We start from the raw sequence: 23,640 nt of genomic DNA on the forward strand, positions 1-23,640 counted from the left end.
TGTTAACTTTTCTCTGCAAACGATGAACTGTGACATTTAAAAATGACTTGATATTCCAGTTTCATAGCTGCAAAAACCAAACAGGAAGCCTTATAACATTTGAACACATTTATCTGCGTATTCCTGCTGCTTTGTTTTTGGCAGTTGACGGTTGTCACAGTTTCTGTTTCCCTCTCAGAAAGAAGCCTGTTCTACAGAGTGTATCAAATCATTTTACAGGTCAATAATGAGGCTGTGGCATCTTTACGTATAAAACATTTTAATTATATTACAATGAGAGAATGCACAAGACCTTCAAGTGTTTGCTAAACATAGCCAGCACCAGGTACTCATGAACACGCACTCACACGCACAAAACAAAAGGAACTTATATAACATCTTCTGAATGTATGTTACACATCCGCTAAAAAGGAACATATTCACAGGTCTCTGGCACAGAACTCTCCCTACTCTGCACAGTGTGTCAGCCTCAACAAACTCGCCACCATCCTCTTCTCCACTGAATCCCAACCACCCCTTATTCCTCAAGAGCAGGAACAAGAAATTAACCGAAATGTTGATGCAACGCTTCCTGTGGAGCGAGCGTCACTCGATACATTACAAGAAGAAAAGACATAAAGGCTGGGGTCCAGGAAGCGCAAAGCTGACCTAAAGCCTAGAAGTAGTTAAAGCTGTTCTGCTGGAATTACATAAACTCTTTACTAGTTTTAAAAGTGACTATTCATTTGGCAGGAATAAAATTTAATGGAAGTCGGTTTTTTTTCAAAAGCACCATTGCTCAGCATGCTCTGGGATGTGAGGGCACAAACTTTTCTGCCTTGCCGGAGCTTTTCTGCACAGACTGTCCCCGATCTCTGCTTCACCCCGATTTCATCCCACAACCCAGCCACCCTGTTTCTCTCTGTCTCTGCCTGCTGACTTCCCCAAACATCACGCTGTGCTTTTGTGCTCTTTAGAGAAAAAAGAGGAAGAAAAAAAAAAACCCAACACACTGAAGTAAATCTCTGTGCAACAGCAAAAGAAAGAAAACATCAAACCTGTTCTGCCCCGATCTCTGAAGTTTGTAAAACTGAACCCATCTTTGTGTTGAAGTTCTGCTTTGATCTTTCTTTTGATCAGAGTTCAATGAGGATTCCTGTCAACTTTTTTGACACAAGCCTTAACTTTTGTTTTGAGAAAAGAAGCAGTAACATCTTCTGTTAGGGTTAAAAAATAAGAGCAACTGTGACAGATTATACAGTCCTCCTTAATTGTTACAATCCCCTCTCTCTTTTTCTTCTACGAAAATAACATTTTCAAAGGCACATTTATTTATATTTAAAGAGTTTCCATTAATGCCACCTGTTCAGCATTCAAACTAAATGTTTAACCACCATAACGCACTCATGTTGAGTATGTGCTATGTACATTTGTCAATGTTGCCACTGAAAAATGAATAATCTCATATCTGGCCCTCAGCTCATCCAATTCACTCTATTTATCTTTCTTACTGGGAGGTTCTGTGCAAGAGAATAATCATATCCCATTATTATGGTTTACTCAGTTGTTCATTTGACCAACAAATAGAAGGACATTTATGCTACAAACAGTCATGTACAAATTCTTGGACATGAATGTAAACTCTTGATAAGAGAAGAACGACCTTTCCAAAAAGAAAAAGTTTTTTTTCCATCTCATGAATTTTTTGCCCTGCTGCAGTATGTGGAGAGAGTGCAGATAGGATGTAAAATTCATCAAAACAAAATAAAGAGTTGGTCACCAAAAAAATGCACCACAGAGTCAAAAGCAAAACCACCTGCTTGTCTTAACGACCCCCTCCCTCCCGCCCTCCCTCCCTCAGAAAGCACAAGATGGTAATATTGCTGTGTCTCAAGAGGTCCCCTGATCAATGGGTAACACTATTCTGGGGATGAACCACTGGGAGCGTTGAGGATAACACCTTAAGCTGCCATCAATTGGATTATTCTTTTTATCGCTCGTCTCCCAGGGACTCCCACTGAACAAACGCACAGTAATCAACATACAATAATAGTAAAATGTCCAAAAAAAAATGTATAGACACATGCCTCAAGCCCAAAAGTTTTGAACCCTGTTGATGACCATATGGGGGCGACTGGAAGCTGCCATGGGAGATTACCAGTGTGTGGTTGTTGTTTTTTTCCGTGACAGTGGCAGATGATTGGGTGTCGAGAGGTGTGTGTTGGGGGGGGGTGCCTGGACAGGATGTTGTACAACAGCGGTTTCTCAGTAGAGACTGGAGGGGCTTTTTATTTTTGTCTTTATTCGTAATGCGGTCTTCTCTTCTTGCTTATGGAATTGTTTTGGCATTTCAGCCCCACAAAAGGGAGGAGGAGATGAGAAAGAAGAGGGTGGACGAGATAAAGAGGAGGGGAGTGTTACCTGAGCAGGGACTGCAGGTTGGGGAGGTGGGAGGAGGGAGTTGGGGGGGGGGGGGGGTCGGAGGCTCACCAAGGCACAGAACTACAGCAGGAGAGTCAACCAAGGGAGAGGGGCCAGTGTATCAGCTCCCATCCCCCCACTCTCCCTTCAACAAGCCTGGCCTCCTTTCTGTCTCTCTCTCTCACACACACATTCACACAAACATATATATATATTTTTATATCTATATATATTTATAGATAGATATACTCACTCTTTTTTGTCTTTTCATTACAAGAGCACATTTAGGAAAATATAATACAAAATTTTATACAAGAAATATAGACTACACTGGCTAGATTCACTTTAGGTGACGAGTAGCTTTTTTCGTATGTAAGTTTTTTTTTTTTTTTTCTTCTTTTGAGTCTGGTACTTTTTAGTTTTTTTGGTCAGACCTGCCACGATGGATCGGCCCTTTTTGTTTTTGAAGTGTCGGGACGCCGAGCCCTAAAGACTGAAAGACTGAGGCGCGATGATAATTAGACTTCAGTCTGTCAATAGTGATGATTGTGCATAAGGTTAAAGACGAGTCGGAGAGGAATCTTATCTGCATCGGTCTTCAGCAGTACCGAGAAGCTCCAAAAATACATAACTTTTAGCAGAGAGAGAGAATCAGAATAAATTTTTGTTATAGTTGTTAAAATCAAAAGTTCAACTGGATATTGTTAATTTTCTACGTTGGCTAAAAACAAAAGCCTAGACAAATCATTAGAGCTGGTCCTTTTTTAGTTTTGACTTTTTTTCCACATTTATAGCTTTGACTTGTTAATCAGAGCGAGAGAAAAACACACACACACACACACACACACACACACACACACACACACACACACACACACACACACACACACACTGCTTGAAAAAGTAACAGAGCTGTAGAAAGATGCCAATGCTGGGTAGATGGAATTGTGGGTAGAAAAAGAGAAGGACCCATTCGTTAAAAAGAAAAAGGAAAGCTGCCCCTCTTTTTCTGCAGGTCCTCTCTCTGCAACTCACCCACTCACCATTTACAGGAAAAAAACTGCAGTAAAACCTCATGTTCCACCAGAGTCATTTTTCAGTGGAAGCGCCCACCTCATGTATTTATTGCTACATCAATTCGCTACTGAGACAAAAGATTTAGACCAATCTTTACAGAGTAGAGTTTTAGTTTTGAGGCAACTCCATGTTTTTCGAGACATAGTAGTCCATCCACACTATAGGGTGGTATAGTGTAGTGGTCAGTAGTGTGGAGTAGTGGTTAGGCGACCCAACCAGGGGAGACATGGAGGTTTTGGACAGTAACTGTACATCTATTTACATCCTTTCCTCTTTGCTACAGCTCTGAAACATTTTCAGGTTGTCTTTGGCCAAAAATCAGCCACGTTTGGTTATAAGGATGTTAATTGTGTACAAAAGTAGCTGATGGAAAAAGTCCTATTTTTAGTGATGCTGCTGCAGAAGCACTGCAACGCATTGACAGCACACAGGAATAATTCCACATTTTGGGAAACACACTTATTTGCTTGGTAAGAATTAGTTGAGAGAATTGATGCAGTTCCCAAGCCTGTGTGGTAAAGAGGAATCTACACCCTGCAGCAGTTTATCTTAGCTTACTGAAGACTAGAAAAAGCTAACCTGGCTCTGTCCACAGCTAAAGAAACCCATCTACAAGCACTTCTACAGCTTTTAAAGTTTTAACGTCTGTGCAAGCTAAATATTAAAATGTTAGTTATTTAGCTTCACCCCTGTCCAGTCTATATGCTAAGCTACGCTAACTGGCTGCCTCATAAAACTGACAGAAATGACAGTGGTATCAAGATTGTCATCTGATTCTTACTAAGAAAATTAATAAGCAATGTCAAATGTTTCAAGAAACAAGCAGGAAATCTGCGGTAACGACTCCCGTGAATCAAATTATGTATAAGGAAGATACTTTGTAATTAAAATAGCTTTCGAGGTCCTAATGTTGCAGAACAAATAGAAGTGCTTTGGCATTAACATTACAAACTTAGTGCAAAGCCTTGTCCGTGTATGATTGCCATGTGAAGAAATTTTGTTTCTGACCTCTCAAACATTTTTACACAGACAAACACAAAAAAATTCCTGATCAACAAGTCAAAGCTGACAAACGCACCACACAAGTTCCCGATAAAAACCACAAACTCTGACCTGCTCTGTCTGAGCCTGTTGCAACAATTGGTAGCGGTTGTGAGGGCAGTGGGAGGGCAGGGCGTGTGAGGAGGGTCAGGCAGGATACAGTAGGGTGAGGTAGGGTCAGTGGTCAGGATGGGGGTCAGGAAGGATTGAGTGGCTTTTTAGCCCCATGTGTTTCCTGGAAACCCAGGGCCAGGAAAGGTGGAACTGGTTCAGGGTGTGCCGCCGTTGTGGACTGGTCTGACGTAGGTAGTAGGCGGAGATGGCAAATGGTTGGGGGAAGGTTGAGTGAGAGGATGGACGTACAGGTGAGGAAGCTGGCTGGGAGATGGATGGTCACGCTGTGTCTAACAGTGGTGCGGCTGCAGTCTGTGGGAATGTGTGGCTGTGTAGCTGGTGTCGCTAGAGCTGCTCTGGAGGCTGTAGTGGTCCTCTTCCTCGACGTCGCTAATACTGTCCAAACTGTCTGCCTCGCCGGGGGTGAACTCCATGCCCTCGATGTCCACCTCTGCACGCAAAAAGAAAAGAAAATACACAGGGTTATTTTCAGCACTGTTTGAAAACAGAGCAAGAGGGAGAAAACTGTTTATTTCCACCCAACCATGGGCGTATTTATTAGGACACCTGTGGATAAGACCTGGATTTCGGCGACCATTAACCCTGGAGAAACAGCTAAATCCCCATCCATTGAAAAAAAACTGCATCCAGGATTAGTAAATATACGGAACTCAGATCCCCATAATAAAAATTCCAGATTTGGAACATACAAGGTTCTCTGATGGATTAATCCATGATTTACTACCACTACGCACCTTGCTCGGAGTCGGTGGAGATGGTAGAGCCCATGCTGTCGGTGCGAATGCGCTCCACAGATCCTGACACTGAGAGCTGCTCCAGGCGGCGTTTGAGGTAGCGGTGCTCTCTCTGCAGCTGCTCCTTCACATTCAAAGCCTTCTTGTCCTGCTCCTCGAGCTTCTGCACAGACACAAACAACACAAGAGTTAGAGATAATGTTCACTGGGCACAAACACTTCCATCTTCACTCTCTTTTTTCAAGTGTACACATGTATACTGTATGAATATTATTGATCCATTACTACCTCTGCCATGGAACAAATGTGGTTCAGAAATAGTATCCCACAAAGATAAATTAATATTTCCAGCCTGTGACAATCATATCAATTAAAATAAGTAGATGCATAGCATACATAATATTCTTGTCTCATAAAGAAAAGAGGAAAAGTAAAAACCAACGAAAAAATCAGCAGATGCTGTAACTAATGACATTGAAAATAAATGTGAAATCTTATGAACCCATCTTTCATTTGCTACCAATCAGGCCTCAGCCAAAGTCACAAGAGTCTATTCAACAACTGTAAAATTTCATCATGAAGTGGCAAAGTGACTGCCTGAAGTTAGACAGCAAAAATGAAATGTAAGCTCTGGTAATAGTTTGACTCAGTGTGGGATTAGATCTTGCTCCTTGTTTGCATATGAAAGTTTTCGGTGGTGAATCAAAGCGGAGCTGAACACACATGGCCCCTTGTGATACGAGAAGACACAACACGGTGACGAGAATTAGTGCAGAGAGGATGTGCATAAAAACAGGAAATGAAGGGTTAAACCTTGCGACGTCTAGATTTTCCACCAACCACACTGTTGCTGCTGGTAAACAGTAAGATCAGTGTAGCGTGTCCTAAACTGTTTTTACATTTACTTCTCATCTGCTACATGACAAGTATTTTTAATACCACTTGTGTTTGTGAGCTGACAGTCAGCCTTAAACACACCAAACATCCAATTATTTCTGACGTATCAAAAGATCAGCCACCAAATATTCTGTGTTATTCTACTTTATTAACTTGTTTGTTTGTTTTTTCCTTTCAGGCTTGGGAGCTATTTTTTCTGGCATTCCTTGAACACCTGATTGAAAGATTAGAGAACAATACACCACTTTAAGAAGGCAAAGGAGAAAACCAGAGAGTGTGAGTTGGGTGCACGAGGAACTCAAGGAGAACTGAATCTATTTTAAGTCTACACTAGAACAGCAAACATTTCTCTTCACAAAACGTTTGAGATGTCTTTCAATTATTATTCGGGAGAAATTGATTATTTGATCTTAAATGATCAGAATTATCACATTTAACTGACAGAGCTCACAGTGATGTCTTCAAATTGCTGTTTTTTGGCCAGAAAAGGTTTTGATTGGTCAATCACGAACGATTAATGGACTTATCATATTTATAGTTCTTGTCCATACCTTATCAAACACGGCTGTCATCTTAAGTGTTGTTTTTTCCACAGAGCTGTTATTTTAGTACCTTAATGTGCATCTTGGCCCTTTTCAGCAAGCTCAGTGTGGTGTGTCTCGTGCTGTCTGGACCCAAAGGCACCAGCTTCTTCAACTGCTCCAAGTACAGCCGTAGTTTGGCACGTCTGCAAACACACAAGCATGAGGTGAGTCAGCACAAAATCAACCAGCAGAAAAGGTTGGAGAGAAACACACTGACAAGAGCATATCCACACATCCCTGAAGTGCACAAACAAATACTGCTCCTCGTATACTCTGGCTACGTCCATACTAATATGTTATCTTTTTAAAATGGTGTACTCATTTCAAAATGATCTCTGTTATTCAGTAGTACTGGCACATCTGAAAATGCATGTGTCTTATACTGACAATAAGTGTTGGCAACATTTTGTCTGCTGCTGTTTGTCTGGTTGTGATTGAGAGGACGAATGCAGGTGACTGTGTCATAGGTTCCAAGTGTCTCCAATTTAATGCATCCCCAGAGTTTTAAACAACTCGATGGATTGCGACGGATCCCAATAGTCACAGGTCAGGTATCCACACTCTAATGTGGATGTAACCTCTGACTTCTAGGTCCGAAAAACATACTGAGCAGTTAAAATGGTGACCTAACATTAGATCAGAGAGTGAAGCCCTGCATATTTGGCTTCAGTTGTGACTTGACTGTGAGAGCCTGCTTGTTCAAAGGGTTGAGGGGGTGCACATTCTGTGGTTACACATATTCAGAACATCCAGAGGTTCTAGAAAACTACTTTCAAATCCTTATCATTCTGCAGTGCGAACACTCATCCACAATCACTATTCTGTTCTTTATTTAACATTATGAATCTGTTACCAACCTGACTTTATCCTCACAGTTTCCAACAAATAAATAGTCTAAATAACATGTAATTAACTGAGGCTCACTGCAACAACCAATGCTAGCTAACCAGATATAGATTTTTTTTTTAAAAACATCAACAATAAGACAGCGTGAGAAAGGACACATTATTCACTCATGCAGTAACAAAATACACCCACATGTGACACACATTTGAAGAACCACATGTGGCATTATATTTATGTAACCCTTTTTGGTTTTGCCTGTTTGTGTGACACCATTTGATAAATTCACATTCTTGCAATATTCAAACAAATACTCATAATTACTAATTAGTATGCAGAGTACCTCAGTCCAACCTCAAAATACTTGCATTAATATTGTCCACCTCCTTGACCCAAAAACTGTGAGTGAGTCTTTAACCTCGAGCACAGACTAGACGACATGACTGCTTCCCAAAAGTGAAGCTAAATACTTCTTGCTCGCCACCTGGTGGCTGGTCATAGTATGTGTTATGAACCCTACCTCCACCATGTTAGTGGATGGGCCATGGACCAAACTGCAAAATAAAAGTACACATAAATGTGATGATTGACAGCTGACACTAACTCATGATTGGTTGAGCGTGTGTATTGGCAGCGTTCAGATATTTTAGTTTGATTTCTGGGTAATGGGAGGAAGTGGAGATGCGTCATCCATCTTTGTATACCACAGTCACCAGGTGCAAAAACCATCAACGACCAAAATGACAGCCATGAGAATTTCCTCATCTGTCCTGAACGGCTGAACTGATGACAAATCATGACCTCAGAAAACACTGCTTCCTTGCCAAAGCCCTGCAGGCCAGCGACCCTGAACTGCCAAGTAAACACTCACTGGATGCAGCATTTAGATGTTTAATGCAGTGATAGTGGCAGCTCAACAAAGCTAATCTCTGCATGGTCATGCAGTGACTTTGTATGGATATTGTAAAGGACTGCTTTTATTCACAACATTTTTTTATCAGCAGATTACCTCCCCTCTCTGTCCTTGGGCAATTCAACTTTGTTCATAAAGGCCTTCAATCCTCCATTAGTCAAGCTAGTCCATGAACCGTTCCTTTGTTCTGAGCTAGCCTTCCCCTTTTCTCCGGTTCCTTTGGCTAACTCCGACTGAACGGTAAACAAACTCCAACAATGCAAGGTCTCCGTTGGCCATCGCTGCAACCACAATCAACCTAATAAGAGAAACGAAGCTCTCTGGAGACTGGCTGCGGAGTAGAGCAAACAGGAGACCACAGCTAGAGCACAAGGACGTGATCTTTTCACATGCACAGTATTTTCCCTGTTTCATTTTCTTTTTTAAGGAAGGGCGTCACCTGTGTTTTTCACAAGAAACTCTGACTAGCACTGCCTGTTTCAGTCAGAGTTCAACTGAGGATGGCCTGTGGGACTAAACATAATAATCCAAGGTCTTTAAATGAAAAATGCATCTTTAATTTGATTTTAGCAAAAAAAAACCACACCAGATATTTCAGCTAATTTGATTTTGATTGAAAACAAAAATATCCTCAAAACCATGTCTACCTCTCTACAGGTGCATACAGGCATTCCCAAAAAAGGGCGTGTGAAAGTGCACTCTTTTATTTCCTCCTCTCCCAGGGGGCAGCCTCCAGCCTCAAGCCCTCCCCTCATCCGCTAAACCCCCTCCACCCCTCTACTCCACCCTGCCAACATCAACACACCCTCATCCCACTGGAAAACAAGTGTCTTTTGGGGACAGGGGTGGGGGCCCACCTCCAACCTGCCCCAGCCGAGCCACATGAAGCACTTGGAGTCCAGCCAGGGGGAAGCAGGCAGGAAGGAGCTGGGGGTCTGCAGCACAGGGGGGAGAGGGGTGTTTTTTTGGAAAGGAGTGGGGTCTGAGCGAGTGGATGACTTTCTCTTGGGTTGAAAAAAGGGCTCTTTGAGTGCAGTGTGCTCAGCTGCACCAGGCAGCACTCACACATGATCCAAGGGGTAACTCGAGCCAATGGGCAACCATCTTGTACCCTCCCCCCCGTTCTCCCCCCTCTCCCTCTCTTGTAATGAAAAACAAAAACAAGGCGTTCCCCAAATATTCTGCCTAGCGACCCACCTTTTCCCCCAACAAAACTTCACAGGCCTCATCACAGGCTCCACCTGTATGCTCACCGAATATTTTACCTGGCATGCAGAGGGCAGAAATGTGCACAGATGCACCTTCACTCCTTTTTTAACCATATAAAAATAAAAATGAATGTCTCCACTGTTTACCCAACAAGCTTTCAGATATACTGCCTTTTTTCACACCCTAAATCAAAAGCAGACAACTTGCCACTCAACAATCGAATTTGCTGACCTGAAAGAAAACCATACCAGCTATTTCAGCAGATGTGTACAACTAGAGCTTTTTTGGAACAATGTTAATATATTCAAAATAATATATTATGAAAACAAATAAATATTCTGTAATGAATAAAGATGTTGCTTTTAGCCGATAAAGAAAGTTGTTTTAACCTTCGGCCATAGCCAGGTTAGCTGTTTCCCTGTGCCACCTTTTTATGCTATCCCAAAAATGACTCCTTTAAAAGAGTACCATGGTTGTGATTGGTCAACTGCCTCTAGCTTGTGGATTAAATAGTCTTGTTTTACCTGGCTTTGTTAGTGGGCATGCCTGAATAGCCACTTGGCTTGCATTGTGCAAAAGTATTGGTTGGACTACTGACAAGGTTTTACTGGAGCTTCAAGAGTATTTTCTCTTTACCGTGGACTTTGGTCTTTTTTTCAGTTTGCAGACCTTATGCACATAAAAAAACAAAAAAAAAACAATACACTAGATGAGGATAACCTGAAAAGCATAATGTAACTCCTTTAATATTATCTGTGCAGAGCCTCTCTGGCACTGCACCCTGCACTGTCCGTCCTTACTGTGACTTGCTTAAGAAAAGCTTCATGTCTCTGACACATATCGATAAAACACAACCTGGTTAAACCTGACAGTGTGTCCCTGACAGCAGCCCCCCCCCTCACCCCTACCCCAGCAGCACGTGTTCCCCTGCCGCGAGACACACTCACTGTTTTTCTTCAAGAGTGCACAGCTGATTTGGAGTTAGGACCCTCCCTGACTCACGTTTGTTATTCCTTAGCCAAGCCCTGGTCATGCAATGTTTATCAAAATGCCTCAAACAGCCATGCAAAGTGTTGCGCCAGACGTATGTGAACGTTGATGGAGGGCATACAGTTCACATGGCTCTGTATCACATGACATTTTACAATTTCTCTTAGTTGAAAATAGGAGCATCTTTGATATTCAAGTCATGAACAGTGTGAGACTGTTGAGGCAGATTTCTGGTTTGTGAGTCAGCAAGTGCAAAAGTTAAGATGTACACTGCATGCAATATTCACTAAAGACATACAGTATTATGGTCTAACATCAGCATTTGACCTCTAAAAAAACTCTTCTGAAAGTGAAAATTGCTAAAACTGCATAATTGGACTTTAATTTCTCTGCATTTAAGGATGTGATAGTAAATCTGCAATCTGATTTTCTCGGGAGTCATGTCTGCAGGAAAATGACCACCTGACTGTTCTCACGTGCGGAGTACCACGGGATGATTTGTGTCTGATCTCTGGCCTTCCCTCCCCCTCCTCTTCCCTCTTCCATCGGCAGAGACAGAGGAGAAAATAAAAAGGAACTTTAGCTCAGAAGGCTGCATGCTGCTGAGACTGGAGCAAGCTTTTTAAACTGCTGACTTAGCTCCAAGGTTACTGGGTACAGACCGGGTCTTTCTCACAGACCTGGTCAGACTTTGGGAGGGGAGAAAGCATGAAATGTATTGTTTTGCTGCTCAAGTCAAAAGCGAGAAGTGTAGCTGCAGCAGCTTGGCATGTAGATAACCAGTTTTAACAGTGTCAACAAACACCTAATGGTTCAGACACACTATTCTGGTGACATTAGTCCTGCAGCCATCCAGTGGTCTGGGATTGTGAATCTATCGCCACATTTTGAAAAAACTTGCGCTCGGCCTGAGAAGTCTATAGCACAAACAACAGCCCTTCACTCACTGCACTGTCTAATGAGCTTGCTGCAGCCCAGCGCATTCCTCAACCCATATGCACAGCACTGAGTGGCTTGTCTGGCACCGGGCCAAACCCGCTCCACCAAGGTCAAAGGTCATCTGGAGACACCACTGCAGGAGCTGATTCGGTCTATGGTGTTGTTTTGACTTCAGCATGGAAGATATGCTGCCAGGTCGACTCGGCTGTAAGGCGACATTGAAGATTTAATCTCAAAATGCAGAGGTTCTGTCTCCAAATTAGAGATTTTATATGTATTTTTAAGGGTTTAAATGACTATTCAAACTGTTGGCCAAATTTGTTATCAGCTATTATGAAAGTGGACTCATCAGGTTCATTGCTTAGATCAGGAAATGCAGCAACATCACTTAAGATAAGGTTTACCCACTTTTGTTATCCATGGTTTTGAACCGGATCCACAATCAGGGATTATTATCCACATTTTGGATGCGCTCACTTTCAGTTCCAAATTAATTGGTAATATATTTAATCACCCGCCTTCCAAATTAATTTAATTATGTTTTTACTTAACTTGTGTGTTAAGGCAAAAATTGCCCTTATGTTTCTTTCTATTTCTAAAAGGTGCCAACTTATATAGTTATATAAGTTTTCTTAAAATTTTCTTAAATTTAGAATAGGTCACAAAAAGACCCCCAGAACTATTCCAAAGCACAAATTTTCTGCATCTGGCCGTCTGTTTACAGCGCAGCTCTGTTCAGTGAAGTGAAAGTGGGGGCTGCGTTGTGTGAGTGTGGATCACCATGGTGAGGTGGTGGAATCTGGGGTTGCCAGCGAAGTGGCTCCACATCTGGCTGGCAGGTTTCTGGGGAGTAACAAGGCAGATGGAGGGAGGTTGGAGGTGGTGAGGGGCCTCACCCAGAGGCCAAACACAACACACACACACACACACACACACACACACACACACTGGGCCTTTCAGCGGCCCACTTCATCAGTCTCGCTGTCACCTTCCAGCCCTGCCCTGAACATGTTTACATTTAACAGAGATCTGATGCGCCGTCTCCGAAAAAGCAAGAGAGTAGAAAAATAAGAGCATTAAAAGCAAATCATGTGAAACTGGCAGAGGGAGTTGCCACTGTGCCCATGCCGGCGAGACGGGACACACGGAAACACACAGGGAGACACGGGAGGCTTTTTTTAAATCCTGCTGATATGCAATGTCAGTCATCTGGGACAAACTGTATTTGTTTTCTGGCGTCAAGGAAGCCACGCCCGCCCAGTGTGGAGTGACAACTGCGAGGTGAGACAGATGTCTCCTATAAACAGCAGGATCATGGGGATTGCTCACAAACAGAAACTTGAACATGCCACAACATCAGCAAAGAAAGGAGGGAGGGACTTAGTTACACTATACTCGCACCTTGTGCACCACTTGTGCACTCATAGTAGTCGTATCATTCCCTTGAATTTAAAGAGCAGAACATGCAAGAGGATGAAAAATAAAGGCTTCCCTGTGTGCTTCAACAATGATGGACATGGACATTAGCTGCCTTGGTGCTGCATGCATTGAAAAGTGCATCTGCAAATGTTGGACAGACTAGCAGGGACAAGTTCAGCGAGCTCAATAGCCACATCCCCCCTGACTGGTTTTATAATGAATCCTTGTCAATGATTAACACAGGAACAGGAGAGGATTCCAGCTTCCGTGTTGACTGTAAAATGTTTGGCTGTTTACTTCTGAGAGGAGCAGCGTGGTGGAGTCAGGTTTGAGGATCTGGACACGCCTAAAATCTGAGAGGTCGTGAGATTACAAACAGAACAACACTGTCTTCAATTTCCTCCAACTTTACATGAGGGAGAAAACTTTGGTTGAGCTAGAGTCACAACCGTCAGACTTATGCAACTTGTGGCTAGGAATCTTTTTCAAGGTCACAAGCCAAAAAAGGTTGACAGCTGCTGTTTTGGAACGTAATATAATTTAGAATAAAGGAGGGAAGAGAACAGATTGACAAATGACGGAATGCCTGCAGCTCTAATCTTTTCAGTATTCAATCCATAGTCAAACAAATATTCCCTTGTGATCCAAAACAAGCAAAGCCGAACGTGGATGCATCTGCAAAGCATTCTAGTAATACTCTGCTAGTTTTGTGACCCCCATCCACCCACAAACTCTTCCCCCTAAACCCCCTCTCTTACTTAACTGCACATTCCAGTGTATGTCTGCATACTCCACTGACCTGAATTTCAAGCTGCCTGCTCGACACACAGAGCAGCCACGTCCTACACTGCCTCCCGTCCCTCCCTTCGACAGCACTCAAGAATTTCTTCAGCCTCCTCCTTTTCACTTCTCTCTTTTTATTGTTTTTAAATAAGAAACAAAAGCCATGCAAACACCTTGTTAAAGTGCATCCCACGTTGTTTTTATGATCATCAGCTACTTTACAACAGCGAATCAAGTTACTGACACAGAAACGTGGTGTAGCCTGCAGGAGCAACACCTGAGAGGGAAAAGGAATGTTCTCACCTCAATGTAGGTCTACACAAGTCTCATTCACATACTCAAATAATGTCTGCGTGAGGTTATAAATGCACAAAAAGCCAGTGCACATCACCCTGCAGGCATCATGCAAACACAATTGTCCACGAAGTGCAGTAACCACAGCCGGTCTGACCTGAGAAAATTGAAGAACCTCTCAGCACCCGGTGACCTCAGGGTGGAGAAATTTTATGTGACCTCTGCCACTGACCTCCAGCTGTGGCACGTCTCTTATTGTAGAGTCTTTCAGCAGTTACAACCCAGACTGTCTTGAGGCCACAGCCACACCGACTTCAGTAAATGTGGAACAAATTTGGACAAACCAAGTCTTAAAGTTGAACAAATATGACTAAAGAAATCGGGAGATAACAGATATCCCATTTATATGCAGTATCTAGTTGTATTAGTCCATGGCAAGTAATAATAATAAAAAGGATTACTTATACTGTATTTGATTTTTTTCATCAAATTGATAAAATTGGTGCTATTTTAATCCATTTTACTCACTATATTAGCCTGACAGAGGCAGTGGTTATTTTATCTATTAAGTTTTATTTATTTAATTTTAATTTCCATTAGTTAATCCAAAAATCAGTCAATTATTATCCAGACAAGCCAAAAATTAACCTCCAAAGCTTTTCACAATAAATATCCCTCTTGATTGTGAGGAATTAATGTTTTTTTCTCTCTTATCTAATAATAAGAGTTCCAACTGTTGTTCAGATGAAACAAGCTTTTTTAAATGTCACTTTGAGCTGTAGGACATTTGTTTATTTCTGTTTTGTGACATTTTACAAACAAAATGATAAGGAAAAATGTATCTAGTTGATAAAAAATAATAAGTAGCAGTCTTACATGTATTTACTTATTTCCATATAAAATTATAAATATTTTATCTATGTGGCACAACCACAGCATTCACTGATTTCATCGTGAATATACATTTTCCTACAGATTACAACATGGCCAACATGGGGTACAATTCATCAGTCATTACTGGTAGTTTATGAGCAACAGATGTGAGGAATGTAACTGACGTTGTGACATTTGAGGAAGTTAAAAACAAAAGCCATGTGAGCATGTGAACGTCACACCAAAGCCAAAACTCAAACGTAAATAAGAAACTGCCAGCACTTGTTTTGTTTTTTTTAATCTCATAGCCTGTTAGAGGCAGTCATGACATTTATGTAAAAACATTTAAAAGCAGGATGATGACATAATGAGTTCACAGAGGCTGTGTAGTTTACAATCCACATTAAAATGCCCTTCGAAACTCCTCCACCCTCAAAAGAGTGGAAACGGGCAAAGATGAGCAGGAGCTTTCTCCTCTCTAGGGCCTCAGGTTTCTGCTGACTCAGACACTTTTAGAGGGCAAAAATGAGGAGTAAGGGGAAAAAAGATAACAGAAAAAACGGATGTGGTCTCTGGAGAAAAAAAGGAGACAAAGAGTAGAATGTAAACAGGTGAAGTAACAGGACAGTGGATGTCTCTCCCTCCCACTGCACATAGATGTACCTCACTCAATGGGAGAGAGCTCCTCAAAACCAAATAAGTCATTCATCATAGCTGGGAGTAGGAGACACAGAGTAAATTTTATTAAAGAGAACATTAGACTGTGACAAACTGAGAGTCTGCTCCTGTGTCCGTGAAGTTTGTGTAAATTTAGAGTCAAGTTCAAGAGGTGTTGCACAGTTGCTGCACATCATCTGCGGTGGGATATGCTGTGCAGCTTACAGTAAAAAAATACCATTTGTTGAAATCAATCTGCAAACGCTGATGGATCTCGAAAATGAAAATAAGAGCACCTGAAAGTCATGCGTGGCGACTGGAGAGATAAAAATAGATCTGTAAATCCTTTGCTCAATTGAGGTAAGCACTGCAAACAACAGTTACCCGAGCCTCACGCGATTGGACTCATATTTCCTGTAAACAAACAATATGTGGGAAAGCAAAAAACGTCTGTATGCTTTCACAACTTCTTGGCATAACGAGAAAGGGAAACTTGTGGCAGGCACGAGTCGTCACAGGCGTCATGAGCGGCGGCTGAAGTCAGAAATGGGAAGGAAGCAATGCCAGCGGAGAACAACCACACAAGAAGCATTCGGTTTCACAGAAATGTCAAGCTGATGCTCTGCAGCTCTGTCCTGTGTCGATGCAATGATGAGAGAGGAAAGAAAAACCTGCAGAGTCACCCTTTCTGATGGTCTGTGCAGTCACAGCTGAGCTCGGGCTGCAGCAGAGATTCTAAACATCTGACTCAGGCCCTGATCTCACTGGCATTAACGTTTGTCTCAGGTTATCCAGTCCTAAGTGGACAGCTCTAAATACATCGCTTCACACTTGGCGTTTGACTGTGTCCCCATATGTAACTCTGTGACTCAAGTGACTGCATGTGATCTTATCTCTCTATGTACATCAAGACCAAGTGTGTTATTGTAACCGTGGGAGGCAGCAATGCTCCTCCAATTTTTCATTCTTCATCATGTTCCAGGTAAACCAGTTCACCCAAGATGTCTAATGTCTGAAGATGTTTGGGTTATCAGACATCGTAGACAAAACCAGCATAAAGCAAGCATAGACACTTTGAAAATAATGTAGCATTACGCCTGCGGGTTCTGATCTCAATGTGTCCTCAATGAGAGTCTGGTGCATTAACACCTGTACGTATACAGCCGTCCACTTGTGATCAGATCACTCAAAACATTTTGTTAAGGACTCAAGTCTCCATACTTGCTCAACCAGGTAAGCTATTGGGCACTCCTCTCACAAGATTCTTATTGGGTACAGCCCTGTTAGACTATCCTCAACAAATGACGTCCATTAGTCGCCCTGTCAGCCTTGTGACTATCAGTAAAAGGATGTGTCTGTATGAGAACTAAACACACAAACACATGACCACACAAAGACAGTGAGTCATCACCTCCCTGGGGTGGTTGTCTGAGGGGTGTGAGGGATGTCAAACTTGAGGAAACAGGGCTGAACAGGGCTTTCAGCAAATTTTACAAACTAGTCACAAGGTCATTGAACAGGTTGGACAGGACAGCTGGACTTTTGGTTTTCATATGAATCAGCAGCAGATAGACAGACAGTCAACCGACTGAAAATGTTGGTTTCATATGAATCAATATAGCATATCACTGGGGCTGCAAATAATTAATTTTAAGGTAGTTTTTTTTTGTCAGAAATGTATCGTTTGGTCAACAAAATTGTGAAAAAGGCCCATTGTTAGTTCTGAAAACATACAGTTATGTCTTATATATTGCTTGTTTTGTCACAAAACCCCGAAAAATTCACCATGCGATGCAAAACAGAGAAAGTTAGCAAGAATCCTCATTTGAGTCACAGGCATCAGCAAATTCTTTGGTATGTTTGCTTAATAAATGACTTAGATGGGAGTCAGAATTTTTGTTGATTAATTTCCTGTTGTTCAATTAACCAAAGTATCATTTCAGCACTACATATTAGTGAAAAGTACAATATGTAACTTTGCCAATTGTGGTCTCATTTAAAACAATATCAAAAGACCTAGTTCGATGATGCCGTGAAGCAGTGTGGGATCATGGGAGTCCTTGTCTTCACCACCATTGCCAATGAAAATCTATCTCAGGCTTAAATCATGTTCACGGTTAAGGTTCACATTATGCAGCAAAACGCCAATGAATTGATACAAACACTGGAAGGAAAAAAACTGCTAACTGGCTAACAGTGGATTTTTCCGTCGTCATACGTTGTTTGCCCCAGAAGTTGTAGCAGAGACAAGGAAAGCCACAGGTAAAGTGGATATAATGCAATTAAAAAGTGACCAAAATGAAACGTCCCCTTACCTTGAGAAAAATTGTGGCTTTAATGTAAATCCACAAGTCAACAAAATATGTAACATGGGTCTAGTCGATTTTAGATATTTTAATTAAGAATTGTTACATATTATATCCTTAAAAACTATTCTGTAGGTAAATATACGCTACTTACAAATGCCTCATACATGATCGTGCTAAAGCCTAAAGAGAGTTTCAACCTTTAACACCTGCATGTTGGAGTAATGACAATGTAATTTGAAGACACAAGTCCAGTATCAGGATGCATTATGTTTTAAAGGAACATGATGATACCTCGTCATTAAAGGGCCTGTTATTACAAATTAGTAGGTTGAAATTTAGGCTTAAACACAGTCACAGGTGGAAAAACAAACAGGGGAAATAAGGACAAGACAAGAATACAGAATAATGCTTCACTTGTCTTTAAGGTTAGTTTCATTTCATTGCTATAATCGTAGAGAATAAATGAAAGAAGTGGCATGTTTTAACATTACAGTGATGACACTGCACTGAATGTCTAAAAAAAACGTCTTTTTAGAAACATGGGGCCTTAGTGGTGACAAGGGAAGTGAGTAAACTGATTATGGAAGACTTTGATGGAACTGTCAGTTAGACTGGAACTGACTCTATTGCTAAGCCACCACACCCCGTCATTGGACATGAGGTAAGTGGTGTCTCAACACTTCACCACAGTGTAATCGGCCCTGGCCTCCTCCTCTGTGTCTCAGGTCAGAGAGGAATGTGTCTGCACTTGTTTCTTCTCTCTCTCTCTCTCTCTCTCCCACTACACACATCCATTACTCACTCAGACATGTGACTGGCAAAACCCAATCCCTCAATGTCGGTGATAGTGTGTCACACACACGCAGCCCCACACACCCATCTCAGCCTGGCTCACGTGCTGAAAGTCACATCAGCTGTTTCCCTAAATCCTTAGGCAGGCAGTTTTTCGACAAGTCAGCTGAGGTAACTGATGCAAGAACAAAACTACCATAAAAACGTTTTACTGCATCGACCAAACTCCACAGAAGTTAGGTTGTCTTGTATCAATGTGGAGTCACTTCCACTGTTAATGATGTCAAAACAGATGTCTGTGCCTTTAATGAGCAAGTGTATCACACCACCACAAGCTGAACCCTGCACCCACAAGGGGGTAAAAGAAAAGAATAAGTCTCTGAGTTGCAATGAAGTGCATGCTGGGAGTAGTAGAGCAGGATCACAGTTTGTGTGTGTGTGTGTGTGTGTGTGTGTGTGTGTGTGTGTGTGTGTGTGTGTGTGTGTGTGTGTGTGTGTTGTCTCTGGCCTTCTCAGTTTGGAGAAATGACAAGCGAGGGCCAGATTCAGCCCCCCGCCTCTGCCTGCAGCATCAGACTGGGCAGGATTATCACATTACTGACAGGATTCCCCTTCCATACAAGGTAACGAGTTTCATCCGTGAAATGGAGACAGATCTCATCGACACGAAGGTGCTCTTTGAAATCAGCCTACTATCAGTTTTGAGACACGAGGAATTAATTGATTAAATCTGTGGCTCTTTGAACATGACCTCTGATCCAATCTGGTGCTTCTGACTGAGAGAAACATATCTGATGGTTTTTCCCCCCACAGCCAGCATCCCTTTACTTAATATGTTAGGAATTCTATTGTGCTGACTAGAGATATGACCGCGAATCAGATGTGAGAGAGATGGGGTAGGTGAAAGAACCTGAGATGCCACCTTACCTGTGTTTCTCCAGCTCGTTGTGTGACGATCTGAAAGGCCAAACAGACAAAGGACACAGATGAGTGTCAAGACAACGTGTACCAAGAATACTATACAAACAGTTATGCTGGGATATTATAAATAATCCCAACGAGAGAGGCGTGGGTAGTACATGTAAAACAGATTGAAGAAAGACATTTGGAAGTCAGCGCCAAGTATCAGCAGATCTGAGAAGCATTCGGGGAAAATATGTCAAGAGATCAAATGAGGACAAATCAGCTCTTTCTTTTCATTCTGCCTCCAGGAGCCTCTAAGGCTTTTGATTGCAGCACGAGAAGAAACGTAGTAATGTGAAACTTGCATGTTAATTCTGATTGGGTGAATAAAGGGCACAGACATCCAGAAACTTGGTCACACCTTCAGTAAAATAGAAAGCCATGACAACTATGCAAAAACAGGGCTCGATGTTTAAAATCTCTTTCCATGTCCATGTGACATTTTGTCAGAGATTGAGGACCAGAGGTCAAAGATGGCCTAGAGAGAGAGAGCAAGAGAGACATCTGTGACACTACACAACACACTCCTGCTGGCTCACCCAGCACCCATACAAACAGCATGCATGCACCGCTGTTGTTGCTGCTGCACGCTGACCGAGCAGCAGCGTGGACATAGGATAAAAACACACCCAGTCGTCTGGGAGGCCTAGACGCTACAGAATTCCTCAGTGTGTGGGCTATTCTGAGGAGACTCTCTATTATGATGTGCAGCCGGAGAGCTGGGCTGAGGGGTGGGGGTACTGCAGTCCATCTGAAACAGGCCCACTGTTCTCGAGACCGTCATGGATACCACCACAGCAATAAAAACAAAAACAGCGACAAACAAAAAGGGCCAGACTGACAACAGGCCTTTTCAGATTTCCTCAGCTGTTTGGGAGCCCTTGAGCTCGCAGAGCAGCGGCGTCTGTGACAATCCCCTCCCTGCACCAAAAAGGAGTTACAGTTGACCATGCAACAGGGACAAATTATTTGACCAATAACCCAAACCTATAGATCAACAAAGAGCTTAATCCATCATGGAGGAAGTTAGGTAACCGTGGAGAACGTCCCAGTCAAAGCACAGGGCATGACCAGGAAATCAGATGACACCCTTCACAGGAAGAGACTGCACACGGAAATGTAACAACATCAGGTTAACACACACCTTTATAGCATGATGTAGCATGCAAAGCGCTATGTGTTCTGATGTCATAAACTTGTGCCTGATGGCCTGCAAAGTGGCTTTTTATCACCTTTTACATGGGATGTAAAAGTGCCAGCACTCATACTCGTGTAGAGAACGCCCTGTGTATCTCTTCCCCACATACAAATCTGATTTGAAGGATGTCAAAAAAAGTTAGGCAGTCTTTTCCTTATTATCTGAGCTATTTATATTTTAATGTCATACTTAGTGTGACAGAGGGGTGAAGCAGGAAAAGTCTCACCAGTAAAATTCCAGGTCTCGCTCTTTTTTTAGAAGTGTTTTGATTATAACAACAGCCTACAAGTAAACAAGGAAATTCCACCAGGGTTCTTCTTTCTGTAAGTGCAGAATTAGACTCGCAACTGAATGCCCTGAATAATGCACCACTGCAAAACATGTTAACTGTTTAATTTGAATTTATGGCTGTGATATCAAACACTGTAACACCAGTTGTTGATGCTACGAAGATAACATTGAAATTTTCAACTAACAACCAGCTTCTGCAAGACTGAGAACATGGTTTCAGTTCAAGCATGAAACATGTTTTTAACTCCCCAATGGGGAATTTTGTCCCCTAAACTTGGAGTCACAAGAAAAAAAAAGGAGGGAAAAGCAGGTCTGTTGCATGAAACCCAGTGTTTGTTCCGTTGTGTGTGTAGGTGTCTGTTTAAGCCACCACACCCACCTGCCACATCCACACACCCCTAACCCACACGCGCACACTTAACTGTGTTATTCTGTTGGAGATTATAATGAAAGGAATGTGGAGGGGGTTGCAAAAAAAAAAATTTTTGAATTTTGCAAAACATCATATGCCGTCAAAAGAAGTGTAATTACAACAGTGGTTGTACATGCTGGATGTGCAATGATGTAACTCTACTGAGGAAACCAGGCTCACTGCATTTCCCTAAACTAATATTACCCAATGGCTTTTTTTTAATTATTAGTCTGATGTTGATGTGCCAGTGTTCTGTCTGGAAACTAAAACTAAAATGACACTACAAATCAAGCAACACAAATATTTGATGGATATTTGAAACTTTTGCATGTGTGCCAATGATTAACACAGTGTTAATATGAAATATGAGCACTAATAACGATCTGGAGGTGGACAGATCTTTTCATTATGTAGATGAGAATGAAATATTAACCATTATGATGTTTAAATGGACCAAACAGAAACTGAAACTTCAATGTGTTTACTAATGGGAAGTGATAGCTCTAGCAGAAATGCCTATACTGGAAGAAAAGTTGAGCTGATATCCTGATCAGAAGACCCCACCACCACCACCACACATACTCACAGGCTAACTTAAGGACATTTTACTTTCACATCAAACGCTCACTCACACAAATCATAAGTAGGGATATCAAAGTTTTGCACAAGTGAAAGCATGTGATCTTGGCAGCAAACACGAAAGCTTCTGTGCATATCGACAGTGTTTTGTATCAGCATGGGGAGGGTTTTTTGTTTTAGGCGTGCGTGTGTGCATGTGCGTGTGTGCGTGCGAGCCCGTGCGTGTGTGTGTATGTGTAGCAGAGTGGGAGCAGCAGAGTTGACAGTGTACGCGTGGCAGTGTTTATTGGAGAGACCAAAACAGAGGAGAGGGAGCCCAGCCCAGGCATGAAAACAGTGTGCGTGCGATTGTGTGTGTGTGTGGAGGGGGGCTCACATACAAACAGTGAAGGGGGGGTGAGGAAAGAAAAGAAGAGACAGACGTATATTTACCTATTGTTCTGATTTTTTCTGGAAATTGGCGAGGTTTTCGTCTTCTTTCGGGAAAAGTCGCTGCTGAACGGTAAAACAGACGCATAGCCGTGTTCTGCCTCTGTTGACAGGACACAGAAATGAATAGAGTTCAGTCATCGTGGAGAAAAGTGAGCTGCCAATGAGCCATTTTGAGGGAAAAATCGTGTAACATGACACAGCTTAAAGAGGCAAAAATGTACATTCAAGATAGCGTACATACACATAGCATTGTGTAGCTCATGTTCAATACAGGTCATTATGATGCTGTTGTCAATGTCACTCTTGTTCACTGATCTCTCTCTGGCTATAACCCAGCCTTAACACATGTCCAGAAACACATGACATCCTTTGAATTTTGAATTACACTTGTTATTTCCTCGCGTACAAGCTACTAGCTCCACTTTGCACCCGTCGTCTGCTCCACATCCCATCGTCTACCAAGTGACATCATACCTGCACTGTGGCAGGGCACGTTTAAAACTTTACGGACGGCAGAGCGTGCTAAGCTAGCTGCCACCTTAGCTTGTTATTTATCCACTGGATGAACCGGGAGCGGAGGAAACGCTGTCAAGTTGTCAGTTGAGCTTGAATTACCTCTGTCTCTTCTCTCCAAGTACTCTGCCGCCTCCAGCAGAATTAACAGGGAGTTAAGTTCCATCTTCTTCTTCTTCTTTGTTATTTAAAGAAAGAGAAAAATAATGTATTTACATGAATGTAGAAATCATAAAGTAGCCGGAGCTGAAATGATAAAAACAGTTGGAGAGGTGTGAGCTCGCTGCTGTTTCCACTTCTGAGTCTTAGTGACTCGAAACTACACTATCAACAGCAGGCTGACTACAACTCAGCCCGCTGACT

At 42.2% G+C, this 23,640-nt stretch overlaps 1 protein-coding gene across 1 annotated transcript; it reads right to left on the reverse strand.

Annotated features, from left to right (window-relative positions):
- Nucleotides 1–242: 242 nt before the first annotated feature.
- Nucleotides 243–23,640, reverse strand: mxd4 (MAX dimerization protein 4). The gene is made up of 6 exons (XM_020101144.2): nucleotides 23,380–23,640; nucleotides 22,765–22,864; nucleotides 19,817–19,846; nucleotides 6,897–7,011; nucleotides 5,388–5,550; nucleotides 243–5,083 (listed from the first exon to the last, which is right to left on the reverse strand). The coding sequence occupies exons 1-6, from the start codon at nucleotides 23,441–23,443 to the stop codon at nucleotides 4,923–4,925; spliced, it is 633 nt and encodes a 210-aa protein (XP_019956703.1). The 5' UTR covers nucleotides 23,444–23,640; the 3' UTR covers nucleotides 243–4,922.

Source organism: Paralichthys olivaceus, chromosome 8 (assembly GCF_024713975.1).
Source record: "Paralichthys olivaceus isolate ysfri-2021 chromosome 8, ASM2471397v2, whole genome shotgun sequence".
NCBI classification, from domain to species: Eukaryota; Metazoa; Chordata; class Actinopteri; order Pleuronectiformes; family Paralichthyidae; genus Paralichthys; species Paralichthys olivaceus.